This window comes from Ammodytes marinus (genome assembly GCF_949987685.1).
Source record: "Ammodytes marinus genome assembly, chromosome: 2".
NCBI lineage: Eukaryota > Metazoa > Chordata > Actinopteri > Uranoscopiformes > Ammodytidae > Ammodytes > Ammodytes marinus.
The window spans coordinates 11,202,010-11,216,019 of NC_137231.1; the positions used below are offsets into that span (position 1 = coordinate 11,202,010).

The following is a 14,010-nucleotide window of genomic DNA, read 5'->3' on the forward strand; positions in this document are numbered from 1 at the left end:
ATGGGACGTGTGAACTGATGTAATTCACAAGTTAGTTCTGGAGGTTTGTGGCCCTATCAGAGGAAAAGTGGCCCTCACAGTACCAATTAAGCTAAACTCTCCTCCTCTACCTGTTTGATCTACAGGTGGCAGATGAAGGGGAGTACGAGTGTGTGGCTGAGAGTGAAGCTGGAACAGCTGAGAGGACCATAACTCTCAAGGTTCAGAGTGAGTTCTGTGATTAGAATTACACACATTGGCATGCAGGATGTGAACTAATGATAAATAATATACTGAACCGCAAAGGACTGCAATAACACATTTTTGTGTCTGGGTTCCATTCTATTTCAGGGTTCCATTCTATTTCAAATAACTTGTTTTGCATCACCACGTTTTGTGTAATTCTTTCTCATCTTCAAATGTCAGTTTTATTTGATGTTATATTCACAGGCATATTATAAAGTGTCACTTTTTCCCTTCCTTCAGAATGACACATTTTTGAAAATAACCTAGACTTAAAAGTCCCCTGTCTTTTTCTCCTTCTCTCTCTAACACAGTCAATGGAGGCTACTCTAACTGGGAGGAATGGGGTCCATGTAGTAGCACCTGTGGACAAGGCTTTCAAGAACGAATCAGATCATGCAACAACCCAGAACCAGCCAATGGCGGCAGATCATGCAGCGGCCCCAGCATCGACTCGAGGAAATGTCAAACTGGTCTCTGTCCAGGTACACTTTGACAATAGCTGATATTTTGCTATGATTGCATCAGTATTTCAAAACATATAAGTTATTATGACTAACATATCCTGGTCAAGGTCATAACCTACAGTATGCAGTGACACAATGAATACTCTTATGTGCATGATTTCACAAAATAGACAGACGCATCAAAGCGGTATTTTCCTATGTGAGCTGTGGATATTATTACAGTATTTGCTAAAGGACACCTAACTCACATTAAAGTATAACTAGCTTTTAAATAGTCTGGAATGATTTAAGGTCATGTCAACTCACTACTTTCCTGTATGTCTGGTGATAAAAGGAGAGACTCCTCGCAGGACCAGAGGCAGCTTAATAGGCATGGTGAACGAGAGGGAGTTTGGTGTGTCGTTCCTGGAGGCCAACATTACAGACGATGTGGAAGAGGGGAGCAGCACTGTGCAGGCACACCTGGCCAACATCCCTCCCAGTGTGGGTGAGTGAGAGCACATTATATCCATATTGATAGAACATGATACTGCATGTCTAGACAGAAAGGTCTTCAAGTCATGTTATTGCTTGTTGTTGTGAAATAGTCCACTCCTTGGCCTGTGTGCATATACATTTTGTTACTCAGTGATGAGCTGTAGTTAACTTAATGTTTACCACTTATGGAAACTCCACATGTTCATGACTTTCATCAAGAAATGAAAACAATAGAGCTATTACTGTGGGTCTGTACGAAGCCGCAAACTGATGCCGTTTCGTTGTAGGTCCATTGCTGCGAGTGCTGGTGTCTGTGTTTGCTCCCATCTACTGGACCACTGCACTGCAGAATGAAGCAACCAGAAATGGCTACTCCTTCACTCAGGGCCACTTCAGACAGGAGTCCCAGCTAGAGTTTGAGACAGGTACGTTTTTGTTATGGTTCAGTTTGTTTATATGTGTTAAAGTCAATCATACATTCTGTGTTAGCCAATGACCTCAATTTATTTAAAGTGCTTGGCCACTTGTTAAACTGATCTATCACGTGATGGAAAACTAAAAGGACTGAATCTGTAGAAATATTTGTTTTTTATCTGTGACTATTTGTTCTTTTTTAGTTTACAAAACAACCAGGAGATGGCACTACTTACTACCACTGACATTCATAAGTCTGAGCATTTTCCCTTGTGCTTGTAAATGAGTCATGGTTGTAGTTTTTTCTTCTATCTCTCTAAACAGGGGAGATCCTTCGTTTGACACATGTTGCCAGAGGTGTCGATTCCGAGGGAGTTTTACTATTGGACATTGTGATTAATGGATATGTGCCTCCTTCATTAGCGTCTTCTCATCTGAGCCTTCAGGTGCGTTCACTGCGTCATTGCAACACATGTATTATAAATGATAAACTCTTCTTCAAATTGCTCTTACCGGATTTCTTTTTGTTTTTCCCCCGCAGGAGTTTGATGAGTCATATGTGCAGTCGGGCCAGGGGCAGCTGTACTCGTGGTCCTCGCAGACCCACCAGAGAGCAGGGAACCCCATGGTGCTGCGCTGTAACCACACCATTATTTATGAGGGCCAGGAGGAGCGCCAGGGCCCTCTACTCCAGCTGCTCAAGGTCTCTGGGATGAACAGCGTCTACAACATGTTCACTCTCACGCTTGACTTTCACATCACTGCCAACCTCGTCGTACCAGGTCTGGTGAAAAAAACTTCACTTCACCACATGAAATACTGGATGTGATTGTTGAAGTCACTATTAACTGAACTTTTTCTGTTTGTAGATGGTTATGGAGACACATGCCCTAAAGGTTTCCTTCTTGATACAGCCTCCTACTGTGCTGGTATGCGGCTCTCCTTATTTTCTCAGTGGTCTTTCAATGGTTTTCACTGTACCAAGTTTTAATATTAAATAAATGTGTCCCTTATTAGATGAAGATGAGTGTGCGCTCCAGTCTCCCTGCTCTCATTCATGTAACAACATCATGGGGGGCTTTTCCTGCGCCTGCCCCTCTGGCTTCACCATCTCTCCAGAGACCAACACATGCCAAGGTGAGACACACAACAACCTGCCTGCTGGGGTTTTTGTGAGTAATGACACAATATAGAAAAAGGTAATATCCTAGGTAAAGGTGGAGTCAGCCATTCTGGAAATCGCTTGTTGTCAAAATCAGTGAATATCTCCTCACAACTACTGTAGTATGTAAACAAAGGGGGCCCACTGTAGCTAGCAACATGCCCGTTTACAGAGCTGTGTATTAACACTAGATTTGTTTTTCAGCACACATAGTACGGATAGATAGCAGAGTTTTTGAAGATATATTCACTGATTTTGACAAGAGGTGTTTTTGACAACAAGCTTTCTCCAGGATGGCTGACTCAACCTTTAACTGAAGGAAAAACCCTCCTCATCATCTTCATCTAATCCTCTGACTATAAGCATATGGACTCATACTTGTTTTTCTTTTAATGCAATGCAGATATTGATGAGTGTTCCCAGGGCTCACACATGTGCCACTACAACCAGCAGTGTGTCAACACAGTGGGCACATATCGCTGCCAGGCCAAGTGTGGACCAGGATTTAAGCCCAGCATCACAGGAACCAGCTGTGAAGGCAAGTCACTGTTAAACTGTTTGCACAACTTTTTATCTGGCGGCATACCAACCTCCCCTTTACTGAAGCTGTTGTTTGCTTTCCATTTCATTCTTGCATGCACTTACTTGTATTTGTTCATGCAAAAACCCACCAAGACAAATTAACTTTCTTACCGCACAGTATCATATACATGGATGTCCTCAGTAGATTGATAACTTCAGATTTGTCAATTATGTGTTTCAGATGTGGATGAGTGCCAAGAGTCTGCTGTCTCCCCATGCCAGCATCAGTGTCTCAATTCTCTGGGCTCCTACCGCTGTATCTGCCACCCTGGATACCAGCTGTCAGGACACCGCTGCATTGGTCAGTCACATAACTTGGTGGGACTCCCACGGGTTATTAAAAGCCTTGAAAAGTCCGGGAAATTAAATAATTGTAACTTTCAGACCAAGGATGTAGCATATTATGTTTTAATTAACAAACCTATCTGACTCAAACATCAATACTTTAGCCAGGAGGATAACCAACAATCCATAACTCTGTTGTTTACAGACATCAATGAGTGCATGAGGAATGTATGTCCTGCTCACAAGGAGTGCCATAACACAGAGGGAGGATACCAGTGTCTGGACAGCTGCTCAGCTGGCATGACCAAGGCAGAGAGTGGAGCCTGCATGGGTAAGTGGTTATCATACTTTGTTTTAATCCATTGACTATTCAAAAGGTCAGTACAAGTACAACTGGTCAAATAATGTGGCCTTGTCGAGAATAATCTTACTGTTGGTAATAATATTGCCAGCTTCTACAGACCTCTTTACTGCATTTTACATTGCTTAACATCAGGTCAGATTTTATGGGAATGTTTTAGGAGGCACAAAACAGCAGGAGGTCACTGCTTGTCCTTTGAAAGGAAAACCAAAGCTTTTTGACAAGCCTAATAATTGGTACACAGAGAACACATATGACCAAAGAAACACAGACCCTCTTCATAAAAGGATGCAACAATGTTAATGGAAGTGTGGTCATTCATTTTAAGAAACTCTTATATAATATGTCCTGTTTTGTGCCAGATTGGCTTATATATTGTTGTTTACTGCACATTTTCAGACATTGACGAATGCCAGGATGGAAGTCACTCGTGTCGCTACACTCAGATCTGTCAGAACACCGTTGGAGGTTACGGGTGTGTGTGTCCCAGAGGTTACAGATCCCAGGGAGTAGGCCTTCCATGTCTGGGTATGTTCTGCATTGTCTGTTTTATAATACAACTCACCAATGACACCCTTACAGGAGAATTTACTCAATACTTGTTTTACCTTTCAGATGTTGATGAGTGCTTGCAGACACCCAACCCTTGTGCCTACCAGTGCCGCAATGTTCCTGGCAGCTTTAGGTGCCAGTGCCCTCCTGGTACTGTGCTGCTGGGAGACGGGCGCTCTTGTGCGGGGCTGGAGAGAGGGCAGACCTTCACCAACGGCACAAGAGTCAGGGCGAGACTCCGCCCACAGCTGGTGTCGTCTCTCGGCAGGCCCATCCTCTCCCGTACTCATGGAGTATCTCGCATTACCAGACAGAGCTGCCCTGTGGGGTACACAAACAGAGATGGCAGATGTGTTGGTATGTGTCTATCAAAACTATAGTTCACAAATAAATAAAATACGTCTTTCAAAAACACACTTTAAAAGGTATTTGGGTTTCTTCTAGTAATTGTTTTCATGGTGAAATCCACATTCAAAAAAGCCCAGTCTGCTCTTATTGGCCCTGAATCTAACTGCAGGTTTGAATCTAAATACCAGTTAGATTCAGCGGGTTTCTGGGGGGGAGCTTATTACAGGTGGAGGTGGAGCTATGTTAGGTTGAGGGGACGTGGTTGATTACATCATAAGGGGAGAGAAATCTCACTGGGGTTTTTGAATACAGGTTTTCAGAAAGGTGGAGGAAAAAAAAATAGTTTTTCTCATACTTTGGGAGTATCTAGTCACACCAGGACCACATGTATAGAAAACATGAAAAACTGCATTTTGCACAATAGGTGACATCACTCTTTTTTTTACCATCTTGTCACCCACTCCATTTTCACATTTTCTATCTCTGTATTTTCTCTGTCCAGATGTAGATGAGTGTCTGCTTAGGAAGCCATGTCAACATGAGTGCCGAAACACTATTGGCAGTTTCCAGTGCCTGTGTCCATCAGGTTACCAGCTCTTACCCAATGGCAGGAGCTGTAAAGGTGAGTATTTCATTAAACTAAGTGCAAACCGTCTTCCTTCCTTAGTTATTACGGCTAAGCTCCCATCCCCTTTCTCTTTTTCTAGACATCGATGAATGTGTAGAACAAGGCATCCGATGTGGACACAATCAGATGTGTTTTAATACCAGAGGGGGATACCAGTGCCTGGATACACCCTGCCCTGCATCCTATCAGATTGGAAGAAGCCCAGGGTAAATCACATGACTAACCAGTTATGATGCAGTTAAATACAGCAATTAGGCTGTAGATACTGTACAAATGGTTGCGATTCTATCTAGCTGTGAGATATGTGATGTGTCAGTGACAATTTTTTCTTCTTTCCTGTTGACCCCTACAGGACATGCTACAGACCCTGCTCTCATGACTGTGCCTCAGGAGGCTCTCCTCTTCTCCTACAGTACAAACTTCTCACTCTCCCCTCCGGCATTCCAGCCAATCACAACGTGGTACGACTGTCGGCTTTTTCAGAGTCCGGCGTCCTGCAGGAGCGTACGTCTTTCTCCATCCTCGAGCAAGAATCGGAGACAGGCGCGATGGGCCGGGTGTTTGGCATCAGAGACGAGACGGGCAGGGGGATTATCTTCACCCTGCAGGCCCTGGACAGATCGGGACTAGTGCGGCTCAAGGTGCAGGCCACCACCATCTCACCGCAGGGCCGCATTACCTACCAGAGCATCTTCATCATCTACGTCTCCATCTCGACGTACCCTTACTGAGTCCCTATGCTGCCGTACACATCTCTGACTCTTGGCTCCCGCAGTGACCCTCTGGATGCTTATTACCCATAAGGCAATTCCCCCCAAACCCCTGTGCCTCACACGGACACATTAGGCCACGCAAAGAAGCTCAAATACAACATAAGTTGGATGTGGATCTCTTGAAGATATGACTGAAATGTCATCGTTGGAAAAAGAAAATACCTTTTTTGAAAACTAAATGTTCATTAGGTTCTGTTGAATTCATTATACAGCAGAACCGGCATCTGAACTGAAATATGCTGGATGAACAAAACGTTTTGTTCATTTCTCCTATACATTATATGCCCTATGAGTGCATCTTTGTAATCAACATCGAAAAATGCAGAATGTAAAAAAGGTGTAATTTCAACCAAGCACTGAAGTAATTTTGTATCCATCAGGAACAAGCAGATTTGTTTTATGTTCCGCTATCTATCATTTTGTATTTTATTTTCAAATGTTATCTGATTCTGGGACAGATTCATGCTCATGTGAAATATAAGTATTTTAATTGATATAACATTTTTCAATGTTTTCCCCTTTTCTATTAATTTATTTAAGTCTTTTGAACAAATCACTGCTTCAAACAACCTCCTCTCCCAGAAAGTCTGAGTTACAAAGAATCTTCTAGCATTGTCATGACAGACTTTCATTGGCACATTGTAACAGTAGCTTGTACCTATCAGGGTAGCAACAGTGTCTCCTCTATCATGTGTTTTTGTACTCTTTTATAACATTTTGTATCATGTGACAGTTTAACGGTGCTATTCTGAATGTAGTCGAGTGGTTTTAGTTGATAATGTTGACTTGACGGTGGCATCGATGTGTGGTGTAGGAAAACTAGGCAGTTATGAAATAATTGCTTAACACAACATTTTGGTAGTCTTGTCCCAAATTTGGAATAATTGTGGTTCAGTATTTATACATTTGTCATCAATGTTCAAATCTAAGGAGGAACGTTATCTGTAAAACCATAAAATGCTGACAATTGCTGTAAAAAGATTTGCTCTACCGTCTACAAAAATGTCCCTGATGCTGTTAACGAGTGCCAATGTTTGTAGAAATAAAATGGACAACACTTTTGCAATGTCACTCACTTCTGTTCTTACCTATCAGCACAGCCAGACCAAACTACAGCTATAGTAGCATGAGTTATTACCATAGAATTGGGTCAGCCGGTCTTGCTTATATCCTGTTGTAGATCCTTGATAAGCATTTTACTAAAAGCATTTTGCAACTGAAAAACATTAGTGCTGCATATTTTGAATTATAACCAAGGGGGGGTCATACTCTACTAAATTTGACACAAATCTTCAGTAAACCTGAACTAATCTCCACAAATCCTGTTTATGGTCAGATACCCAGCAGAACATCTATGCTATTCCCAGATATTGCAATGCAGTGGTTGATGAAGATTTCTTTCTGACTTGTACCCTGCTGATAGGTGGGCATTGTAGGAAAATACAATATATAAAATGTTGCAAATGCAAAATGTGTTTGCTCAATCAAAAGTGCCTGCCTAGAATGTGGTTAGGAAGAAACAACTAATTACATATAGTTGCATTCCATGACATTCAGCAATTAAATAAGTCATTGTTTTGTAATGAATCGTTTTGTGTAAAAAGTCTACTGTTTTAAATGTAGTCTACACCTGAAAGTTTCTCAGTTAACTCAGGCAGTTTCACTGTCCAGTTGAGCTCCTGGGACATATCAATACACACAGAATCAAAACACATTTGTATGCGCATGCATGTTTATTCAAACTAGGATGATTATGATTGGAGAGACATAGTTTCTGTTAAAACTCTGGTGAGAAGGAGAGAGAAGTTAACCAAATAAAAACATACTAGACTTTGTTAATGACTACTGGTCCACATAGGAACAAAACAGATGTTTCTGATGAGGAGAAAAGGTTACTCCAGCCATCCCACAGTCCTAGTACAGTAAGCTACATATTGGCAGAGAATGGAGAGGAATTTTTGGAAACTTAATGGAAACTACTCTGATATTTTATACTGATACTTAAAGTTAGGAAATCATAAATCTTAAGTTGTTGCAGGTAATACCTCAGCTACTCAGTAGGTGGAGCAGGGTTTAAGTTATTCTCAAAATGTTTAAACTGACTGTAAGATCAACTGCTGTGCCCTGGGTATTGTTGGTCTCTTAGCTGTCATCACAGTCATATGTTGAGCAGCTGGTTGTAATAACCTACTGAAGAAGAAAAACACAAATAAGACTGAGTATATCAATCTCCACAGGAGGGAATTTCAACATTACCCCCCTTTCTGATACACATGTGGCTGTTGGCTGGTGGCAACATGATCTATCGGTAGCTACCCAACAAGACAATCCATAGATGTAATCACCATTTCATGGGATTGGGTCATTGTTGATGCTAGTGCCATTAAACTTACAAGATTGAAGAGCTCAAACAGTTCAGCATCTGTAATATTTATATCACTGTGTTCATTTCCCTGAGATGACTAATACAGGAGTTCAAGGAAAGCTGACCTGAGCTGCGCTGAGGGACTGTGGTTGTTGATGCTTCAGTGATGCTGTGTGTGTGTGTGTAGAAGGTTTCCGTGATGTGGTCATTAACTTAGCGTGATTGTTATGAATTGCAAGTGATTTCAAAAACAGTTTATACAAAATATTTGTCGTTTGTAAACTATTATATGATAGCAGCTAACCTAGTTTCCACTCGCTTTCCAAAATAAAATATCCATCATAGAAAAAAATATAAAATGTAAACAATATCCATCATATGGTGACAAAATGCACTCTATATTTTTTCATGTTAAGTCCAGAATCCCAGAACTGACAAATGTTTTTTTAGACAAAGAGCAGTTAAACTTCATTATGTTTTACTATGGAACATGTGAGGCTAATTGAAACAATCTGTTGAAACATGCACATTAAGTAAAGCAGTTAAGCAGGGGCCATAAGGAGTGTTACACCATGAATAGAACAAGCAGTGGTTGCAATAAATCATATATAACATTGAATGGAAAAAAAAAAAGAAATAAGCATTAGTTTCAGAGAAAAAGCAACAGGACCGCACACCAAATTGGAGGCCTGTCATTCATTTAGGTTACATAAAGCTTCACAAGAATTCCCCGTAACACATAAAAATATACTAGAAGACAGGCTGCAGGCCTTTTCCTCTTGCTATAAAACACAGTAAAGCGCATTAGTGGGAATTAATGCTTAGGGCTGAGCGATGGATACCGTAACATCTCCCCTGCTGCTGTACACAGTCAGGATGTCGGGAGAAACGGGGACTTACTGTGCTCCACTTACTAATGAGCACAACCCTGTCGCCTATTAGTAGGTACAAGCAATGGAACTCAGAGCTTACCCATCATTACCAAATTAAAACTGCAAACAAGTCTTGTAAAACACTGTGTCCTAGATTCTGCCGTAGATCTGACGCCCCTATGCTAAATCAGTCATTATCTGTCCATGCAGTGTTCTTTCACAACATCAAAAAACAACAAAAAAATTAAAGCTCTACTAATTAATATATTATAGGAATAATGTGAAACGGTGTGAAGTATAAAAGGTGGCACTTATTTTGACAATGACACAGAGAATTATCAATCAAGTAGTTTTCTTCTCCTCGCGTATTTCAGCTCAGCTATACTGTTTGCCGTTAGTCTCACTGCTCTCAGTAGCACTGTTTCCACATGCATGGCGTTTATTTTCAGCCCCAAAAAGGCTAGCTGTGTCTGTAACACCCAGCAACGAAGAGACAAAGTGAGAAACAATGTACCAACATGAACATTTTTTACAAACTTTACCTTAGGTAATTAATTTTTTTACACAAGAAGTTGGATTACATTTCCCAGACATTTTTCTTTTACACTGCAAAAAAAGCTGTCACAGAAAGAGTCTGACACAAGCACTTTTTTTCAACTGGAATCCATGTTCCAGTAATGAACATGAGTAATGTCTCAGTCAGACTGCCATAACCCTACTGTCTGTGACTAAGTGTGGGGGGATTGAGCCATACTATGATGTGGTGACTGAGAACTAATGGTAAACGTGTAGTGGACCAAGTGGATTGCCTGTCTACATGAGGAATGACACTGTGTAGCATAACATGGTAAGTAAACCTGTATCTTAGAAGTCCATGTCCAGCTCAGAATTGGTTCTTTGACGTTAAATTGAGCACTATATGAGACTGGCTGTCCTCTTAAGGGACAATAACAGGTCCCACTCCTTCAACAGTTGTACTAGGTCACCTCTATTAGTGCATGTGCAAGCCCCCCTCATTAATTCACACAGGAAGTGGGTCTCTTAATTCCAAAAATGCAAATGTAATCAGGCCACACACTGCAAAATATGGCCAACATGTTTTAAAACCATTAAGATAATTTACTGGCACACACTTTATCAACATAACACTTAGTGTGGAGACACATTTATGAAACTTAAGTATATTTTCCAGATGACATATTAAGTTTCCTGCCTCATATGTTTGTATTTCCAATAAATGTGATATGCAGCGTAGTCTTACCCAGAGCATTACCCTATGCCCTGCTGGGAATGAATGGTGCACAGATGAAAAGGATGCAATTCTAATATTTACACATCACCATGACAACACTGAAGCATACTGTATATAGTACATAATGAACATCTTCAAACATAGGCAAGTGAAAAAAAAAAGAAAAAAAGTTAAGTGTGTAAATGCAGATGTGACCGGTGAATGATCATTTTGGATGATTGCGTGTGCACTGATTTCCTAACAGTTTTCAACAGGAAAAAGGTCTAAACATTTATAGAGGCTAATATTAGGATTGATGTACATTAAGATATACATCACCAACATAAATTACCGCTTGAAATTAATCACTGCCCTCAAGGCTATCACCCCTCTCAGTGGGGCAATAAAAAACAAGCGCACTGTGTGGTATACTACTTTAGATCATTCTTTTCAGCCAGCGTGACGATATTTCCTGCACACGTAAGGGAACAGCTTGCCAAGAACATCAATGGGGTTTTGGCCCAGTGTTTACCTTTTACAGCCCTGTAGGACTTCATATGGCTGTCTGTAGGATATCCAGCCAATGATATCATCACTAACTGTTGCTGGGAAAGCCATGCCCTGCCAACCACCCACAATGCTCCCTCTTTCTAAAATCTGCCTTTACCAAATGCAAAAAGTCACCAGCTTGTTGATAACTGGGATAAGACATTCATATGTTCTAAACATGTTGGCCGGAACCTAGCTGTTGTGTGAGAGCATGTGCCTGGTTTACTTTTAATGTAGGCCAGATGCTGACTCTACTGCTGCAACCACAGTAGTTCCATCCATCCTGCTTCCCAATCCACCAGCCAAGCTCTGCTTCCTACCACCCCCGGTCTGCAGACGTGTGTCAAATCTTAACATTTTGCAGCTACGGATGGAAAGAGGTAGGAAGACCACCACATGCTGAAAAAAAGAGAACCCTCACAGTTCTCTGGTTTTACTCCATACAAAGTCTCAAAGCTACTGTTTTGGGTTCAGTTCTATGGATAATATCCTTCACATCAGCACAGACATTAAAGCAAACAGACCCTAGATTATTTTGTTCCTCACACACTCACAACATTTTTTTCCATGCAGAGTGACTTTCCAGGTTCCAATGAATACAATCTATCTATAAGCATTTACAGAAATGGTCTAAAGGAATTCAAGGAGACAGACACAGCATATGTGTAGCCACATTTAGTGAGCAAATACTGAACTATATACTGTATACATGCATAATTGAGTAACTATTATACAAACGGAGAATAACTTTTAGACCTGCTGCTAAACACAACTATAAACACACATTTAAAGCGGCTTAAATAACCTTTTTTTTCTTTTTCTTTTTACATTAAAGCTGTCTTAAATGACCAGGTGTAATGTGAAAGCTGTCATGCATAGCTAGGGACCCACAGGTTTAAGTGAAAGAAAAAGTTCCTGATTATATGACTATTGCATCAGCATGTTGCCCTTCCCCACCATGCTCAACATTGGACAGAGAAAACACGTTTGCTGCCCCCTCAGGATATTTTGAGTCTGCTCCATTAGTGAGGCCAAAGCCTCCATTTTCCGGACCCACAGTTGTTCACTAATCACTCTGCCAGGATTTACTGCCCTGTTGGACAGGTAATTGTCTATCCTTCTCCGGTTATTACTCGTAGACACAACCCATGCTGTGTTGGACAGGTATAAAGAAGTACTTTCTCACGCCAAAGCTGCACCACCTTAGGCTATCTGCAAATACACCACGGCGGCAACCAGTCACATGCTACACCACAAAGTTAAAATAAGACCATGTTCTGAAGCAGGTAAACTGTTGTCCCTGTCTATCACCCAGAACACCCCCATCCCCCAATGTGATGGGTTCTGTCTTACAGAAACGCAGTTCTTGGTATCAAAGAATTGAAAACACAAATACAGGATCACTAACTTGGTAACAGGGGATAACACTTTTAGTAAACACCACACAAATATATTTCAGATTTTCATGTCTATGTTTCTTTAAAATAATGAACTACCATCTATGTAAAACAGGTCCAAAGCTGGAGACCATGTGCAACACTTGAAAACAGGGACACCAAACCACACTTGTTTTCAACCAGATGCCTGCTAGTTCCCCGTCTGTAATCATGCAGTTGTAAAACTTTTTTTTTAAAGTTCAAATTGTTCAGTTTGAGTGTTTTCAACAGCTGTTCTTCAATTTGCAGATGCCTGCCAGACTAGTGTTTCTCTGTGAGATAAGCTTTGATACACAAATATCTTCAATTCATACCAGCAAGTTGATACTGGCTGAGTCTAACACTCCTGATACTTCATTCACAGGCCTGGAGAGGGATGAGATGGAAATATCATGGTCATAAATAGCTTTGCAATGCAGAGGTAAAGGGAAAGCCAAAAACAGCCCTGCAACTTTCTTGATCCTCCCACACAGCGGCTACAGAGTAACTTTGGTTATGACTTTGAATGACCTGTTGTGTCAAAACTCTCATTATCGTGAGGCTACAAAGCAACAGCTGATGAGAATGCAGCAGTCATTGCGCCTAGGAAAAGAGGGGGGGTATCCAATAAATGTTCAAGATCTCTACTATGCACCAACAGTTGTATCTTTAACTGGTCATTTATGATAAGAAGACACTAAACAGATCATCAACAAATCTGTGAAGTGAACACAGAGTAAATGTCAGGGTGACATCACTGGATACATCCTCCTTATATAATTACAAACACAGAATGACATCACAACAGTAGAATGAACCTTTATAGTGAAACTAAATAGAAGTCCCATAAAGGCCTGTTCTACCACTTCTAAGAGACAGTCAATGCAGTATAGTTTTTTAGAAGAATACTTCTGGTTTTCTTGAAGACAGCTTTCCACGCTATGAGCTGTTTGTCTTGGCAGAATCATTATTTAGTTATTACCAGTTGGAAATCCATGATTTCTGCTTTGGCTTCGTTTGACAGTTTATGAGTGTCTAAAATGTATTGGATCAGAGTTTTTTCTTCCTGGAACCAAGGGTGCTGCTGGCGGACTTCCAGAGAGACGGGACCTCCGGCAGTGTGACCCCAGGAAATGGGGTGGCACAGGAGGGTGACGGGTTTGACAGCCATCCATCAGAGCCAGTGCCCCGGGACACACCGTGGAGTGAGGAGTGTGTCTACGGTGCACTCTCTGACTTTCATCTCAGCACTGACCATTTCATGCTTCTTGAAATCCAATACTTGCTTATATTTAGCCTGTCCTCGC

At 41.2% G+C, this 14,010-nt stretch overlaps 1 protein-coding gene across 1 annotated transcript in view; it reads left to right on the forward strand.

Moving 5' to 3' along the window:
• Positions 1-7,342, forward strand: part of hmcn2 (hemicentin 2) — a 45,208-nt gene extending 37,866 nt beyond the window's left edge. Inside the window, exons 66-81 of the mRNA XM_080049253.1 lie at positions 126-207; positions 537-707; positions 1,024-1,176; positions 1,454-1,591; positions 1,905-2,026; positions 2,122-2,362; positions 2,450-2,509; positions 2,598-2,717; positions 3,146-3,280; positions 3,506-3,625; positions 3,815-3,940; positions 4,370-4,498; positions 4,586-4,879; positions 5,373-5,492; positions 5,578-5,704; positions 5,851-7,342. Coding sequence (XP_079905379.1) covers positions 126-207; positions 537-707; positions 1,024-1,176; positions 1,454-1,591; positions 1,905-2,026; positions 2,122-2,362; positions 2,450-2,509; positions 2,598-2,717; positions 3,146-3,280; positions 3,506-3,625; positions 3,815-3,940; positions 4,370-4,498; positions 4,586-4,879; positions 5,373-5,492; positions 5,578-5,704; positions 5,851-6,229 — 2,517 coding nt within the window. The 3' untranslated portion in view covers positions 6,230-7,342. The remainder of the gene's footprint in view (positions 1-125; positions 208-536; positions 708-1,023; positions 1,177-1,453; positions 1,592-1,904; positions 2,027-2,121; positions 2,363-2,449; positions 2,510-2,597; positions 2,718-3,145; positions 3,281-3,505; positions 3,626-3,814; positions 3,941-4,369; positions 4,499-4,585; positions 4,880-5,372; positions 5,493-5,577; positions 5,705-5,850) is intronic.
• Positions 7,343-14,010: the final 6,668 nt, after the last annotated feature.